General features: G+C 46.8%; 1 protein-coding gene across 1 annotated transcript; it reads right to left on the bottom strand.

Annotated features, from left to right (window-relative positions):
• Positions 1-451: 451 nt before the first annotated feature.
• Positions 452-7,772, bottom strand: LOC118210893 (potassium voltage-gated channel subfamily A member 10-like). The gene is made up of 2 exons (XM_035387395.1): positions 7,674-7,772; positions 452-2,824 (listed from the first exon to the last, which is right to left on the bottom strand). The coding sequence occupies exon 2, from the start codon at positions 2,650-2,652 to the stop codon at positions 952-954; it is 1,701 nt and encodes a 566-aa protein (XP_035243286.1). The 5' UTR covers positions 2,653-2,824; positions 7,674-7,772; the 3' UTR covers positions 452-951.
• Positions 7,773-16,228: the final 8,456 nt, after the last annotated feature.

A 16,228-nucleotide genomic window follows, 5' to 3' on the forward strand; every position in this document is an offset into this window, starting at 1 on the left:
AGACCTTTACTGTAGTCAGGGAGGATTATACATATATATTTTTTTAGAAAAATGGAACAATGCAACACATTTTTATTTTCAATAATTAATACCTAATTAATAGGTATTAATAATTAATACCTAAATGATGTATATATGTGTGTGTGTGTTACATTGTGCCATTTTTGATCATAAAATATATTTTTAAAAATTATTTTTTAAATAAGAAAAGCCATGTGCTGTATAATTCTATTTCTCAAGCCCATTGTGTTTGTGTGGCATTATATGTAAATGAAGCATATCTCTTCAACACTTCCATTAAATTATGCAATTATCAAATTCATTCTTTCATCATTAAAGCTTTATGGGACTAAGATAAAAGAATCAAAGATTTATTTCAAAAGCAGAATATTAAGATTGAGTCATGCGTGTCAATGCATTTTTATTTGTCTGTTATTACATGTGTGTGATGCATACATTAAATTTTAATTTTAAATTCACCATGCATTGTTATCAGTCAACACAATTCCTTAATCACATTTAATATTACTTACAGTCAAGTGCTGGTTCAGTCTTTTACGATGATATAACTCACCAAAACCAAATAAATATTTTCCTGGTTCAGTTTAAGTGCTTGAGAATGCAAAAGCATGCATTTTGATAACTTCAAGGTTTTTAATACTCATATATTGTAGCAAAGTAGGGTATGTGTTTGACAACCTGAGTTGTATTCAAAAGCCTTCCTCTAAAAATACCTGAATCAATAATTGACAAAACCACAAAAAAGCTTTGTCAGCAAAGTTTAAATGCATCTTTGAACAATGTGTGGTCATCTCCCTGTAATTAAGAAGTGCACAATCCCTTTTATTGTTCAGTATACTGCTGATCCCACTGTAATCCAGCTGACGTTCAGTTGAGTTGGCTGCATAGAAAATGCAAGTTTTATTTATTTATTTATTTATTTTATTTTATTTACCTCCCATTTTTGGATTTGTCACTTTGCCAGTTTCCGTTGGCCTTGTTGAGCGATGCAGTGCTGCCGTTCTTGGCGGCACTCCCCATTTTAAGTCCCGCCTCCACCGCCGTGTCCAAGATCTGTTTGTCCTCCTGCTCGGTCTCTCGGTGGTAGAAGTAGTTGAAGTTGGAGACGATGACGGGCACGGGCAGGGCGATGGTCAGCACGCCGGCGATGGCGCACAAGGTGCCCACCATCTTACCCCCCATGGTGATGGGACACATGTCCCCGTAGCCCACCGTGGTCATCGTCACCACGGCCCACCAGAAGCCCTCCGGGATGCTGATGAACTGCGTCTCCGGCTCGTCCACCTCGGCGAAGTAGATGGCGCTGGAGAAGAGGATGACTCCGATGAAGAGGAAGAAGATGAGCAGGCCCAGCTCGCGCATGCTGGCCTTCAGGGTCTGGCCCAGGATCTGAAGGCCCTTGGAGTGCCGGGAGAGCTTGAAGATCCGGAAGACGCGCACCAGCCGGATGATGCGCAGGATGGCCAGCGACATGTTCTGGCTGGCGTTGGCGTCTTGCGTGGCCATCCGCTCCGTGATCAGAGTGACGAAGTAAGGGGTGATGGAGACGATGTCGATGATGTTCATGATGTTGTTGAAGAAGTCCTTCTTGCTGGGGCACACCACGAAGCGGAGGGTGAATTCGAAGCAGAACCAGATGATGCAGACGGTCTCCACGAGGAAGAAGGGGTCGCTGAAGGTCGCGGCGAGGGTCTTGGGAGCGCGGCTCGCCGGGGCCAGCGGGCCGGAGCCGCCCCGGGTGTGGTTGTGGAGGTGGACGTACGCGGGCAAGAGATCCAGATCCTCACGGAACTCGGGCAGCGTCTCCAGGCAGAAGATGACGATGGAGATGACGATGACCAAGACGGACACTAAGGCCACCGACCTGGCGGCGCTGGAGCTCTCGGGGTACTCAAACAGGAGCCAGAACTGACGGTGCACCTCGTTGGTGGGCAGCAGCACCTCTGGCTCCTTGATAAAGCCCTCTTCTTCACGGAACTGCTCCATTGCTTCATTTCCCAGCTCGTAGAAAAGGATCTCATCTGCGAAGACGTCCAGGGGGACGTTCGCTGGCCTCCTGACCTTGCCCCCAGACTGATAGTAGTACAGTATCCCGTCAAAGCTGGGGCGGTTGCGGTCAAAGAAGTATTCATTCCTCATGGGATCAAAGTAGTTGATCCTTCTCACGGCATCCCCCAGAAGGGTTTCTGGGAACTGGTTCAGGGTCTTGAGCTGAGTCTCATACCGGAGGCCAGCAATGTTAATGATCACCTTCTGCTCCCCCTCGTCCATCCCACCCTCCCTTTCACCCAAAAGGTCATCACAGCACTCCTTGGCCATCTTGTTGAAGATGTTCTCATTTTGTGCCCCATCGCTGTTCAGGAGCAGCTTCCAGCTGGACACCAGGCTGCCGCTGCTTTGGCGACCTCTCCTGGCTGGTGCGGGAGGTGTGGTGGGTGAGGGCACCTGCTGCTGCCCCGGTCTGACCCGCGGTGGCGAATGAGGTGGCGTGCTCGGTTGAATGGTGCCCCGTCTGCGGCTGAGCGAGCCCGGAGCGAGCGTGGTCATCTCCGTCGGACAGTCAACTGAAACGTCTCCCATTTCGATGCCCACGTCGTCTGGGTTCTCAAAGTTGACGAGGGACAGCTCCATGGCCTCCCTCACCCCCCCGGAGCTCACCTTAGCCCCCCCCAGTCTTGGACCCAGGCCACGGGGTCAGTGGAAACCACACCCAGCTGAAAGAAAGCAGGAGGTAGATGGTCTGGACCACAGCTTCGGGACCAACATAGAGAGGCCCTGTTCCTCAGGTTTATCTCTCCCCAATCTGCAGGGAAACACAGAAGAAAAAGTATTAAGTGTGTGCCTGCGATGACTAATGTGTATGCACTAATGTGTGTGTGGCAGCACAGTCATGCTCCATGATTTCTATTGGAACGCACGTCCACAGTTTATTTGTCTCTAGGACATTGTGATATCTTTGGACAGACAGAGAAACAGTCAATAACTCCTTAGAAGCACCAGGATGGAATTTGAGATTGTTTGCGTGTGGGACTCGAACACTCCACAGTTATGAATTTTCAGCCATGCTTCTACTGCTGACTGTAGAGCTAAAACACGAAGCTAAGGAACACTGTAGTTTTCATCGAGAAGGCGAAGCCAGCGAACAGTCCATCGACCAAACAGGACGTGACTCTTGATGCAAAGCCGGAATGCGGACTGCTGTCAACTGAAGAAAGCGGCGTCCGGCAGTACGTGTGCAAGAACTTGTGTTTCGCTTCGTCGAGAGGTGAGGACGTCAGCGGCGGGCTGGCCGACTGGCTGGTTGCGGGCCAGGTGAAAGGGCAGAGTGAGTCATCGGGTGATTGGCCGTTGCGGTCTCTTTGTGTTTCTCCCTGCGTGACCTCGCCGACGACGCTCCCGGTGGCGTCAGGCGCGCGTGAATAATGCAGTCGGCTTCGCCGCCGTTCGCCTCTCTCTTAGCCTCCCGCGGGGGGCCCTGCCTGTGCTCGCGCTGTTTCTCGCAGCTCATCTTACTGAATGTGTACATCATCGCCGGCCCCCTCCCCTCCAGCCCTCAGAGACTGTGATATATCATTACTCCCAGTTTATCTCTCCGAGGACGGAGTGTAGCACAGTGGGTAAGGAACTGGACTTGTAACCGAAAGGTTGCAGGTTCGATTCCCCGGTAGGACACTGCCGTTGTATCCTTGAGCAAGGTACTTAACCGAAATTGCTTCAGTATATATCCAGCTGTATAAATGGATAGAATGTCAAATGCTATGTAAAAAAGTTGTGTAAGTCGCTCTGGATAAGAGCGTCTGCTAAATGCCTGTAATGTAATGTAATGTAATGTAATGAGTCTCTACATCACGGCCACTCACGTTTCATTTACCCGAGCCCTTACTCAACACAGCCCTAACTTTACTTCTCTGAGTCTCTACATCACAACTCAAATCTCATTTACCCGAGTCCTTACTCAGCAAAACGCTGACTTCATTTATGAGTCTTTACATCACAACTCTCATTTCATTTACCTGAGTCCTTATTCAGCACATCACTATATTTACCTCTCCGAGTCTCAACATCATGACTCACATTTAATTTACCCCAGTCCTTATTCAACACAAACCTAACTTTACTTCTGTGAGTCTCTACATCACAACTCTCATTTCATTGACCTGAGTCCTTATTCAACACAAACCTTACTTTACCTCTCTGAGTCTCTACATCATGGCCAGTCTCATTTCATCCACCCAAGTCCTTATTCAACACAACCCTAACTTCATCTTCGAGTCTCTACATCACAACCACTCTCATTTCATTTACTTGAGTCCTTATTCAACACAACCCTAACTTTACCTCTCTGAGAGACTCTACATCATCATTACTTTCACTCCAGTCCCCCGAGTCTCTACATCATCGTCATCATCATCACTCAGGGGTCGCAGAGCTCCAAGGCCGTCGAACGGCACAGCAGGACAGAACTAGAAAAAGGGCGAACAGGATGCAGGAAGTGCCAACTCATGAGAGTCCCAATTCTGTCTACCCTCTCCTCCATCTCACATTCACCCCCCCCTCCCTCCCTCCCCACTTCATCTTTTTGTACTGTAGGAGAGAAAAATAGAATTCAAAGTCATCCGGCCGCTGGCTCCAATGCACCAGTGCTGCAATCATGCCTATCTTGCGCAGTGTTTCTGCTGTTTATTATAATAAACTGATAATGCTTCACTGTCACCAAAAAAAACGACTAATTTCAGACCGCAAACAGATTATTTAAAAAACAGTTCTGACCAGTGGAAGCTGAAATTCAGATCACACATGCCCAAAATGCATACACCTCATGCAAAGTTATCAGTGCACTTAACTGCTTGACCACAAACACAGTTCAGTTCTTCTTTACTGTTTCCATGAGTGAAACAGTTCAATAAGACAGTGAATGAGTTTTAATGTTTAGTTCTCTGTCATGAATCCATTTTGTCTTATTGCTATGCATTCACTGAAGTATTATAGGCAGTTCAGCAACTTAAAAGCCACCAGCCGTAATCACAGCTTCTCATCTGATGCAAGCACCTCGGCCTTTAAATCGGCTTTGCTGTCAGCACTTGACACTGAATCCCCTGAACACTATGATCACTGGTAAAAAATAAATAAATAAAACAGATGGCGCTGTGGCAGCTAACTCTGTGACAAGAGATAAGCAGTTCACTTTGTGTTCTGTTGAACGTGTCTAGCATTTATTTTGGAGGTCGTAGCACTTATTTGGAGGTTATAGTATTTGTTTTGGAGGTTATATTATTTATTTTGGAGGTTATATAATTTATTTAGGAGGATATAGTGTTTATTTTGGAGGTTATAGCGTTTATTTTGGAGGTTACATAATTTATTTTGAGTATATAGTGTGTCTTTTGGAGGTTATAGTGTTTATTTTGGATGTTGTAGCATTTATTTAGGAGGATATAGTGTTTGTTTTGGAGGTTATAGTGTTTCTTTTGGTTATAGTGTTTATTTTGAAGGTTATAGCATTTATTTTGATGGATATAGTGTTTATTTTGGATGTTGTAGCATTTATTTTGCACACACAGCACATCTAACACTCCGTGCTCAGACATCTGAGAGGTAGGAGGAAGAGGTAAAAACAGAGTTCATTTTCACAGCATCATCACAGAGAGCGAGACAGCTGAAGATGCGTGTGCTTGTGTGTGTGTGTGTGTGTGTGTGTGTGTGTTTATGTATGTGTGAGCTTGTGTGTGTGTGCGTGTGTGTGTTTATGTATGTGTATTTATGTATGTGTGAGCTTGTGTGTGTGTGTGTGTGAGAGAGATGCTGGGAGGACACTCTTGCAGATGTTTAAACAGAATTATAAATTAGTCCTTATTCACCTGTGTGTATGACAGAAGACAGGAGACAGGTAGAGAAGGAGGAGAGGGGATTTGAAGAAAGAGGCAGAAGAGGGAAGGTTCTACTGTCAGGCAGGATAGAGGGAGTTTGGCAGGAAAAGAAGAGAGAGAAAACATATAGGCTGTATGAGGTGTTTCTAATGTAACAGACAACCTGACCGATTGAATGTCTGTCCCTCAAAATTAGGTGAGACATTAATCAATAAAAGAATCAAACAGGCGACCGTTTAGAACCTATTAGGAGAAACATTTCCGATCGCAATCGTGACTGTCTCGGTTCTTGTAGTTTAAATGGTGATACTTTGCAAATAATGCAGAGCTTGCAAGTCACTTGCAGCAGTTGTTTGGCGAACTGTGCATGCAGTTGTTTATCATCAGTGTATTCTGCATATTGGTGGCATATTTCATGCTTTGATTTACTGGAACCTATTCAAAATATAACATTCATGCTAGTCTACTGAAAAAGCTGTGTACTAAAGAGAAATATTAGACGTAGCCAGTTTATCTTATAAAGAGACACTAATAATGTGAATGTCTTGATGTTTGCAAATGAAACAAAAGTTATATAATGTTTTCATACCAAATATTGTACTGCCCTACCAAACAATTAAACTTTCTTCTTATAAACAGATTTGTTGAGTGACATAAAAATATCAAAATTAATAAGGTTTTTAATTTTTTTTTTGTATGTAAATAAGTACAGTAATCACAATAATCAGGAAAAACATGGTTACAACGCACATTTTTTCATTCAGACATCCAGTATCTATTTAAAACATAAATATACTCTTTACTTTTGCATTACAGTTTTACTTAGACCTAAAATTAATCTCAAAATACTTTGTCACATTTGAATAACATACAGTATGATGGAACAATGACAATGGGGTTCAGTCACAAAGAGGGGTGCTTTAATGTGGAATCTAAGGAAGATACTTAGTTATGGATCTGAAATTCAGAGCTTAATTTCCTTCTACTTCATCTACTGAAAAAATCCATTAATAAAGGCTAGTCTATAAAGTTCAGAGTAAACATGCAATATCAGCCTTTTCTTTTGCTGTAAGTGGTAAATATTTCAAAGAACATTCCATGGAGCAGATCATCGTATCTATGCATCTTTTACTGAAAGCCACAATCAAGAAACCTTCAATCAAGCAGATCAAGCAGAACCTTTGACTGAGCCACTACTCACTGATGAGAAGACATGGAATATCAAACTGTTTAAGCATTTAAAAACTTGTGAAAGCCTTTCTGCTGTCACCTCAGCACGCTTGAGGACGGAGGAAAACCAGCTGAGGGAAAATCAAACCAGGTGTATCTGCATCTGTACAGCACAGCTGGAGCATTTATCTATGGAAACCAGCCTTGCACTGTCCTATGATGGAAGGATCTTTGGTCCCCAGTGGGTGACCTTTGCTAAAGTTAGGCTAATCGTACCGGTAGGTCCCATCAGTGCCCCAACCGCTAAAAACAACCCAGCAATCGATACAGAGCTACAGACGCTCAGACAGCCCCCCCCCCCCCCGCCCTTTTGCGTAGCCCTTACCAGCGTGTCCGCGTCTACACCGGGTCCGAGGCCCCAGTACTCAGTCCTGCCTTGCGCAGTCCTCAGGTAGCATCACAGTCAGGAGATCAGGCTGCTGGAGGCTCTATTAAAGCTTCCATTTGGTAACCTTACCCACGGTGTAACCAGAGTCGCTGCGCATCTCACACACTGACGCACCGGCTGCACCCCCCCACCGCATACACACACACACACACACACCTACCTCCTACCTGGGGTAATGAGGTGGGAGAGTGCCCCCACTCTGTCTCTCTCTCTCTGTCCCGGGACGGGTGCTCCGGGTGATCCCCTCTCTGCAGGATGTGACTGCGTTTTGGCACGGGTGTAGAACGGTGGGACCTGATCTATACACCTACCCCCCCCGCCTCGCCCCGCCCCCCCCGGAGCTCCTGCAGAGTACTCAAACAGAGCCTCGGACCGGGGCGTGCGGGACTGCCCCGTCCCTCCGGAGGGCGTCGGAATTCGCCGGTGCTCAGGTGCGCGTGGGGTCGTCTCTCACAACAAAGCGTGGTCACGTGACCCGCGTCCCAAAGGAACGGTCCAACTTCAAGTTGGGATCGAATGACTTTTCCACTGCTGCGGTGCCACACTAGCCGGGTTACAGTATACCCAGCATACCCAGCATACCCAGCCTCCCCGCTGATCTCCACCTCTCACGCACCCTTTCTGCAACCTGGCCTGGTCACACACCTGGTCACACACCTGCTGCCCCGGTCACACACCTGCTGGCCTGGTCACACACCTGGTCACACACCTGCTGGCCTGGAAACACACCATCTGGCCTGGTCACACACCTGGTCACACACCTGCTGGCCTGGAAACACACCTGCTGGCCTGGTCACACACCTGCTGGCCTGGTCACACACCTGCTGGCCTGGTCACACACCTGGTCACACACCTGTTGGCCTGGTCACACACCTTCTGGCCTGGTCACACACCTGGTCGCACACCTGCTGGCCTGGTCACACACCTTCTGGCCCAGTGACACACCTGGTGACACACCTGGTGGCCAGTGGACACACCTGACATGCGTTCGAGATGGCAAGCGTCCGCTAACACTCGTGAACATATTCAAACATATTCAAACTTTTTTCTGTTCTCCACGAACCTTAGCTATCGTTGCCAAACAGTCTGAAAAGGTGGTGTGCTGCAAACACGAATAATGACTGCTGACAGGAAAGAAACCAAGACAACAACGATTGCCCGTTTTATCCTGGAAGGTGAGCGAAAAGTAATATCATCATATCGAGGGATGACTTCCTCGGCATATCGCTCAATTCTACAGACCTCTTCATTAGTTGCGCTAAACAACAATACAGAGTGTACTTGTATAATATATATCGTGTCAGGACCACTGTCAGCGAAGTGCTCTAATATCGTGGAAGCCACTGCGAAAATGACCCTCCGTTTAGACGCATCCATTTCTTAAAAAAAAAAAGAATGCGTTGGTGGCGAAGTAAACGTAATGCTCATTTAAAATTGTTCAGCATTAACTGTTCGCCAGAAACCTTAGTTGGGCGCGAACGCTCGCCGTCTCGAACGCACGTCTGGTTGCCAGCAGACACCAGAGAAAAGGCGACGCCTATAACAGCACGAATCTGCTGTGAACGCCCGCGACATGTTTTCCCTCAGGATGACGAGATCGATCTCATCTTGACGGGTCACATGGTCTGGTGAGCCATGTCATTCATCATTCCGTGCGCTCGTTCTCGCCACCATGTTCGAACAGCCGTTTGAATTTGAATGAGGCCGTACAGCATTTTTATACCCCCGCTATAACAACACTTTTATATTCATATGCCCAGCTCCTCTCGCTGTCTTCTGAAGGTCATGGAAAATTCATATTTATTTACTCTGTGAATATTAGTCATTGCTCTGTCAATAAAAATAAAATAAAAACATTCGCATTAACTCTGTGACATCCTAAACTATTTTCCCCCGTGAGATTAAGGTTCTGCTACAAAATTGTCGACCAATTACAGTGCATGAATGAAACAATGACAGAGCAGGCAAAACTCTTCATGGATCTGATTTGTACTTCTGTTTGATATCAAGTTTTTTTTTTTAATTCACCCTGTTTGTTTAGACGTGTAACATTCTGCAATTCTTTCCCCTGAAGCATCTCTCCTGAGTGTGTGCGTGTCTGTTCCCCTTCTTCTGTGCTAATTGGGAAACACCTGCACCTGTGCTAATTGGGAACGACGCTCACCTGTCCTTGATGGAGCCTATAAGTTTACTCCTCCTTCCCATAAACCGGCTTGCTTCCTCACACTCTGCTTCTGGCCAGGGTGCTACAGGGTCCTGGTTTAACTGGTCCCTTCTAAAACATTTCGGTTTCTTTAGTGGACTTTTTCTATTTTCGGGCTTGTTTTAGTTTGTTGTTTTTTTAGATGTTTGTAGGCAGGTTGGGGGTATTTCAGGTCCGCCTTCCCATTGTGGGGAGGCCTGAATTCCTCCTTTTTTTTTTTTCTTTTTTCTTTATTTCTGGCTGTTAGTCCACTCCTGAGTTCCTTTGGGGCTGTTTTCAAAGAAAACCATGTGGTTCATTTTAAAACGTGCTTTGGTTTAAATGTGTTCTTGTAATAGTCATTTTGATTTGCTTTTGAGGAAATGCATAAAGATGCAGTTTGCATGTGAGAAGTGATTCTCCAGCCCTCATTTTTGTGATTTAGCCTCCAAGGTTAAGGTAAATGGGAATGGAAATGGAATGGAAACTCGGACGAGCAGAAGGGTTGGGAAATGGTTTTAGTCCCCTTCCCTGACATGATTTTAGCACACTGCTGCCCAACCCTGTTCCTGAAGATCTGTCTTGTAGGTCTTCAACCCAGCCCTAACAAAGCACACCTCATTCAACGGCTAGAGATTTACTGTCCTCTAGGTTTTCACTCCAACCCTGACAAAGCACACTTCAGTCAACAGCTAAAGATCTACCGTCCTGTAGGTTTTCACTCCGACCCTAACTAACTACTACTCATTCAACAGCTCCATCTCCTTAAGCTGCTAATTGGTAGAATCGGGTGTGAGAAATTGAGAAGTGTACTTCTGAGAAGGGAACTGGGCCCTGCATCAATAGACACCCTATTCAGGTCTCATCCTTTGTCTAAGGACCATCGTATGAGTTATGCCACTGGTCCTGGAGAGCTGCAGGGTCTGTTCGCTTTTGTCACTCAGCACCAGGAATGTAAAATCCAGTTTCAGAAAGGGAAGTTTCAGAAAGTCCTCCCCAGTATTTTGTTCCAATCACCTGGATTTGCTAATTAGCTCTACCTTCTGACTGAAGAACTGTGCTAATTGGTAAAATCAGATGGCTGAGGTAATGGGTGGAAGGAAAACATGGCAGAACTTATTTTCTGACCCATGAACTTCACACCTCTGCTTAGCAGCTCAGTAACACAGCGGTTGATTGGGTAGAGGAGTTGATTACACCTCTAACTCGGGACACCTGGTTTTCTTTGGTTGAATCGGCAACTGGTCTTGAGGCAAAAGCTAAAAAAACGGCAGCAGACTCTGTGGTTCTCCGGGACCTGGATTGGGGTCACTGCTGTGTTCATTTGTGCACTGCATTGGAGGCCTAATGGCTGGGGTGGGCAATTCCAGTGTGAATCCAGGTTTTTGCTTTAACCGATTGCCCAGGCTAAATGAGAACTGGCACTAACCACTAACGCTGGTTCACTCATAGATAAGATCACTGTCAAGTGTTTCATATAGGAGGAAAAAAGTCCAGTATCATTCATGAGCTTATCAAGAAATGTTCAAGCTGAAATGTTGAATGGTATAAATGTTATGGCTGAACAATTAAGACTAGAAGTTGGCATGAAATCCAGAAGCGGACATGGCCCTCCTTGCCCATGTCTACACCAATAAGAGCACAGGGGTCTGAATGAAGTGTCCAACATGGCCGCCACCTTTTGCCATAAAATTTAAACACCAGACGGTAACTCCTCCAGGAAGACCGTGGAAATGTTTTGGTGCTTGTGTGGCCACGTTGCAAGCTTAAGAGCTAAACTGTTAGCTTTTCTATCCCCAAACATATAAACTCTCACCCGATGCCTCTTTGCACAGTGTCAGGATTTCTAAAAATCTGAATAAGCAGGTAGACCATTACATAGTTTGAGCATTGACACTTTATGACCGCTTTCTGATTGGTTAGCTGACAGCTAGATGGATATGCTTCTGTGTTTCTTGACAGTTGGTGTTGATTTTTCCCCTTTTCAAAATATAGGACTTTATATTTGTTTTTCTTGAGTAATGTAAGAATTTGAATGCCCCCAGACCACCTTCCTTATGAACCTAAAAAAAAAAAAAGAACCTTGGGGAAACACTGGTTTCTGAGATTTGAGTACTGGGCCAGGTGTATGTTTCAAAGAGAGAGGACACCATTGCCCTGTCTATTCATCAATATTTCAGATAGATCCATTACTGAAGGTATTTATTTATAAAGAGCGGGGGGGGTGGGGGATGCTTGCTGACTCGAGCAAGGCCACTGCTAGGAGAGACGAGCGTCTGTCGAGTGGACAGAGCGGCTGTGGAGTCAGTGTGATGGGAGAAGACAGTGCTGACAGAATGAGATCTATAACACTGCCGGTCTGTCTGCCTCGCTGGCCTTTCCGAAAATAAATAAATAAAGAAATAAATAAAATAAAACGGCCAATCAAAGTTCATCTTGTGAATTCTGAAAAGGACAGCCAAATTGGCCCTGGCCAGCCTGCTGTATTGTGTTGCATGGTGATGAAGAGTTGAGCCGTGTTTGCGGGGACAGAATGAGTTTCCCCCTCATTGATCTGTCTGTGTGATCAGAGCTGAAGACCTGCCCCCCTGCACCACCGCACCACTCCCCCCCCCCCCCCCCCCCCCCCAACTCCTCATTCTGCTGACTCTGCAGAGTCTCTCGGGGACGGAACCCTGCTAAAGGTCATTTCAGCACTCCCACATCCTGTGGTTCTCATTCATCTCCCCAAACTGCTCCCTGCTGGACTGGCTAAACAACTGGTGCCTGTCATAAAAAAAAAAAAAAAACGTTATTTTTTATATATATATATGTTTATTTTTTATTGTTTATTTTGGATCCCCATCAGCTGGTTGTTACAGACAGGAACTCTTGCTGCACGATGCCCTTGTTTCTCTCTTTTTTTCCCTCCCTTTTTTCCATGACCATCACTTCATTAGTATCATAACAAGCCTGTTGAACGTGTACCAATCATCAATATTAATGCTCCCATTAAGAGAGAGACTCCCTCCATGTAATGTGCTTGTCTCGCCTTGGTCTAAATCGCCGCCTCAGTGCACCTGTGTTAAAGTTTCTGGGGGGTTAATCGTAAAGATGATGATTTAGACCTGAAAAGCTGATACTGAGAAAATGAGGAGGAACAACAGAAAGCAGAAAAGGAGAGGTTGAGAGAAGTTTAAAGTACATTTGCACTGGCAGTATAATGTACAGCCAGACACAGCTGCACGCTGACAGGTTTAATGGAAGGGGAGTGAGAGGGGAACTGAGAAATGGATGGAGAGATGAAGAGGAATGAGTGGGAGGGAGAGAAAGCAGGAGAGATGGAAATGGAGAGTGAGAGGGAGGGAGAGAAAGCAGGAGAGATGGAAATGGAGAGTGAGAGGGAGGGAGAGAAAGCAGGAGAGATGAAGATGGAGAGCGACAGTTTGCGGAATGATTACTGATCACTGAAGTCCACACCTGCTGCATTCCACCCTCTCTCTTTCACAGTGATGTCACCCCTCGCCCCCCCCCCCCCCAACACCACCGCCTCCTCCATCACTGTGACAGTGTGACAGCACGGCTCCGTCAGCCGGTGCGACTCTGTCACCATCGCTGTAAACACAGATGCACCGGGGCGACCGGTGACTCACCAGGCAGCTCGCTAACCTGTCGGTAAACATCGCTGGCGGTGCGGTCAAAACACAGGATGCCCGGCTACACACCGTGTGCGGGTTACGAGCCTGGAGCACGAAAACCATACCGCGCCGGGCGTGCAATAAGGCACAGAGGCGTGTTACAATCCCCTGTGTAATTATCCTGTGTGATGCACTGGTTCACATACAGCAGTGCATGTGTGATGAGTCAGTGTGTATTGCCACTCTATAGTCTTTGAACATGACTCACTTCTGCCTCCAATCCAAAGAAGGACTATCAGTGTAACAGTGCCTGTCCACAGTTCAACAGCACTACTATGAGAGGTGCAGGGAGAGTAGCACATTCAGTTATTCAAGTAGAAAATCCACTTGTTGTGTATTATAAGGGTGGCAGTGCAGCATAATGGTTAGGCGGGACTGGTTAGTGGTTTGACTGATCTTGCAGCTCCAAGGTTGCGAGTTCATTTCCCAGGTGGGGCATTTCCGCTGTACCCTTGACCAAGATACTCAACCTGAACTGCTTCAGTAAAACATCCAGCTGCTTAAATGGATGTAAAACAATGTGATCAGTACAACAGCCTGGATAAGAGCTCTTTATAAATGGCTAAAATATTAACGTTAAAGATGTTTAAAAATATATTAAGAACTCAGCCCTTCAGCATTTATACTCAGTGTCAATTCAACAGATCATAATAGAGGCGAGCTATATTGTTGCGATGCATCGTTAAAGATAGGCCCTTACAGTGGAACTCGCATTAGCATACATGCATGATTTTAGCAATGCTTGCTGAAAACATTTCTCTTCCGTAGCAGGGGAGGCGAACCCATGAAACCCTGCGGGGAGAAACCAACCTGCCTCCGGGTTCCACGGCAACCAAATGAGTAATTTAGTGCAGGGACAAAGCATTGTGTTTTAGATTTGAATCTGAGGGTTCTTGGCTGAACTTCTGCAGCCCTACTGCTTTGGGTATCGTGTTCCGCCCGGCTGGGTGGAACAGGCCGTCCTCAAAGTGGGAATGGAGAGAGTAAAAAGACAAGCTGATGTAACTTTAATCAGCTGGGTCAACGCTGGCTAATGCAGAGAGAGAACTAATTTGGTTCTCACTCACTGGAAAGTAGGATCAACAGACGTTGGCGTGCAGAATCACCGGCTAAGAGATTAATTCTGAAATGCATGCAGACTCAGAAGCCATATCAGACAGAAATGGCAATTGCATATCTATGTGTTTTTAAGAAACATCTGGTCTAGTAATGCTATAACTGTGTTGCCTGCAGTGTGTGTGTGGTCATTCGCTATGCTATCCTCTGTGGATGGAAACTCGAAACACGTGCTGATTATCACCATTCAGTAACTATATCTTTTGAAGTAGCCCCTTCCAGGTACACAGGGGGATACTGGGGCAATGAACAGACCCTCACCCTAACCCTAAACCTCACCTGAACCCTCACCCCCCAGGTAGTGAGGATTTCCTTACCCGGAATCCAGGTTAACAGATCACACAGGTGAGCTCACCCTGTTGATCCACACACAAGGGTTCAGCAATACGAGCCTGTGAAACTGCTTCTATAGGCAAACTGATCACCAGCACCAACTTATTGTAACTCATGCTTTATTACAATCGTTGAGTGTGGATTAATTTAAAGAGGAACTTAACAGGAGATTTATTTTTATTTTTATTTTTTGGATTAACCCCCGTTTCATTTATTTCTGTGTATTAAGCACATAAATTGGCTGCAGTGGACAGGCACACAGTGAAAGACATCTGTTGCAGTGACCTTGGGCCTTTTATTCTGCAGAATTGGCAAATTGCCTTCTGAACACACTGAATAACCACACGTTTCAGTGGAGTAAACTGTGCGGGTAAACTGGGCTTTAGGGCTCTGTGCTGGTCGTCTCCTCTGGGCTTTGGGGCTCTGTGCCGGTCGTCTCCTCTGGGCTGTGGGGCTCTGTGCCGGTCGTCTCCTCTGGGCTGTGGGGCTCTGTGCCGGTCATCTCCTCTGGGCTGTAGGGCTCTGTGCCGGTCATCTCCTCTGGGCTGTAGGGCTCTGTGCCGGTCATCTCCTCTGGGCTTTGGGGCTCTGTGCCGGTCGTCTCCTCTGGGCTGTGGGGCTCTGTGCCGGTCATCTCCTCTGGGCTGTGGGGCTCTGTGCCGGTCGTCTCCTCTGGGCTGTGGGGCTCTGTGCCGGTCATCTCCTCTGGGCTTTGGGGCTCTGTGCAGGTCGTCTCCTCTGGGCTTTGGGGCTCTGTGCAGGTCGTCTCCTCTGGGCTTTGGGGCTCTGTGCAGGTCGTCTCCTCTGGGCTGTAGGGCTCTGTGCTGGTCATCTCCTCTGGGCTGTAGGGCTCTGTGCCGGTCGTCTCCTCTGGGCTGTAGGGCTCTGTGCCGGTCGTCTCCTCTGGGCTGTAGGGCTCTGTGCCGGTCGTCTCCCCTGGGCTGTAGGGCTCTGTGCCGGTCGTCTCCTCTGGGCTGTAGGGCTCTGTGCCGGTCACCTCCTCTGGGCTGTAGGGCTTGCCAGAGCAGGTGTGAGGTCACACTGCAGAAACTCCGCTTGGCAGAGCTCCTTGGTATTTGCAATCTCCAAAATGCAGATCGACCCATCAGGTGCGGAGGCGAGTGAATAAAACTCAGCAAATCGATGTCCTGTCACTATAGATGACCTTGTGAGGTGATGAGCAGGCCGGCACTGCCCTCTGAGCCATATGGAGATCACATGCCTCTGCATCACCTGGGACTCCCAGGTCTTTCCAAGGGGGAGGGGCTTAGTGACAGGCAGAGTGGTGAGGTGAGGAAATACAGTAGTCTCGGGGGAAAGGGGGGGGGTGTGAATGGGGGGTATATTTGCATTTCTTCCTCATCTGTCACTCAAGGGATCTTTAGGCTGGAAGCAATCCCATAATCCTCTGATT

The sequence above is a fragment of the Anguilla anguilla genome, chromosome 13 (assembly GCF_013347855.1).
Source record: "Anguilla anguilla isolate fAngAng1 chromosome 13, fAngAng1.pri, whole genome shotgun sequence".
Taxonomy (NCBI): Eukaryota; Metazoa; Chordata; class Actinopteri; order Anguilliformes; family Anguillidae; genus Anguilla; species Anguilla anguilla.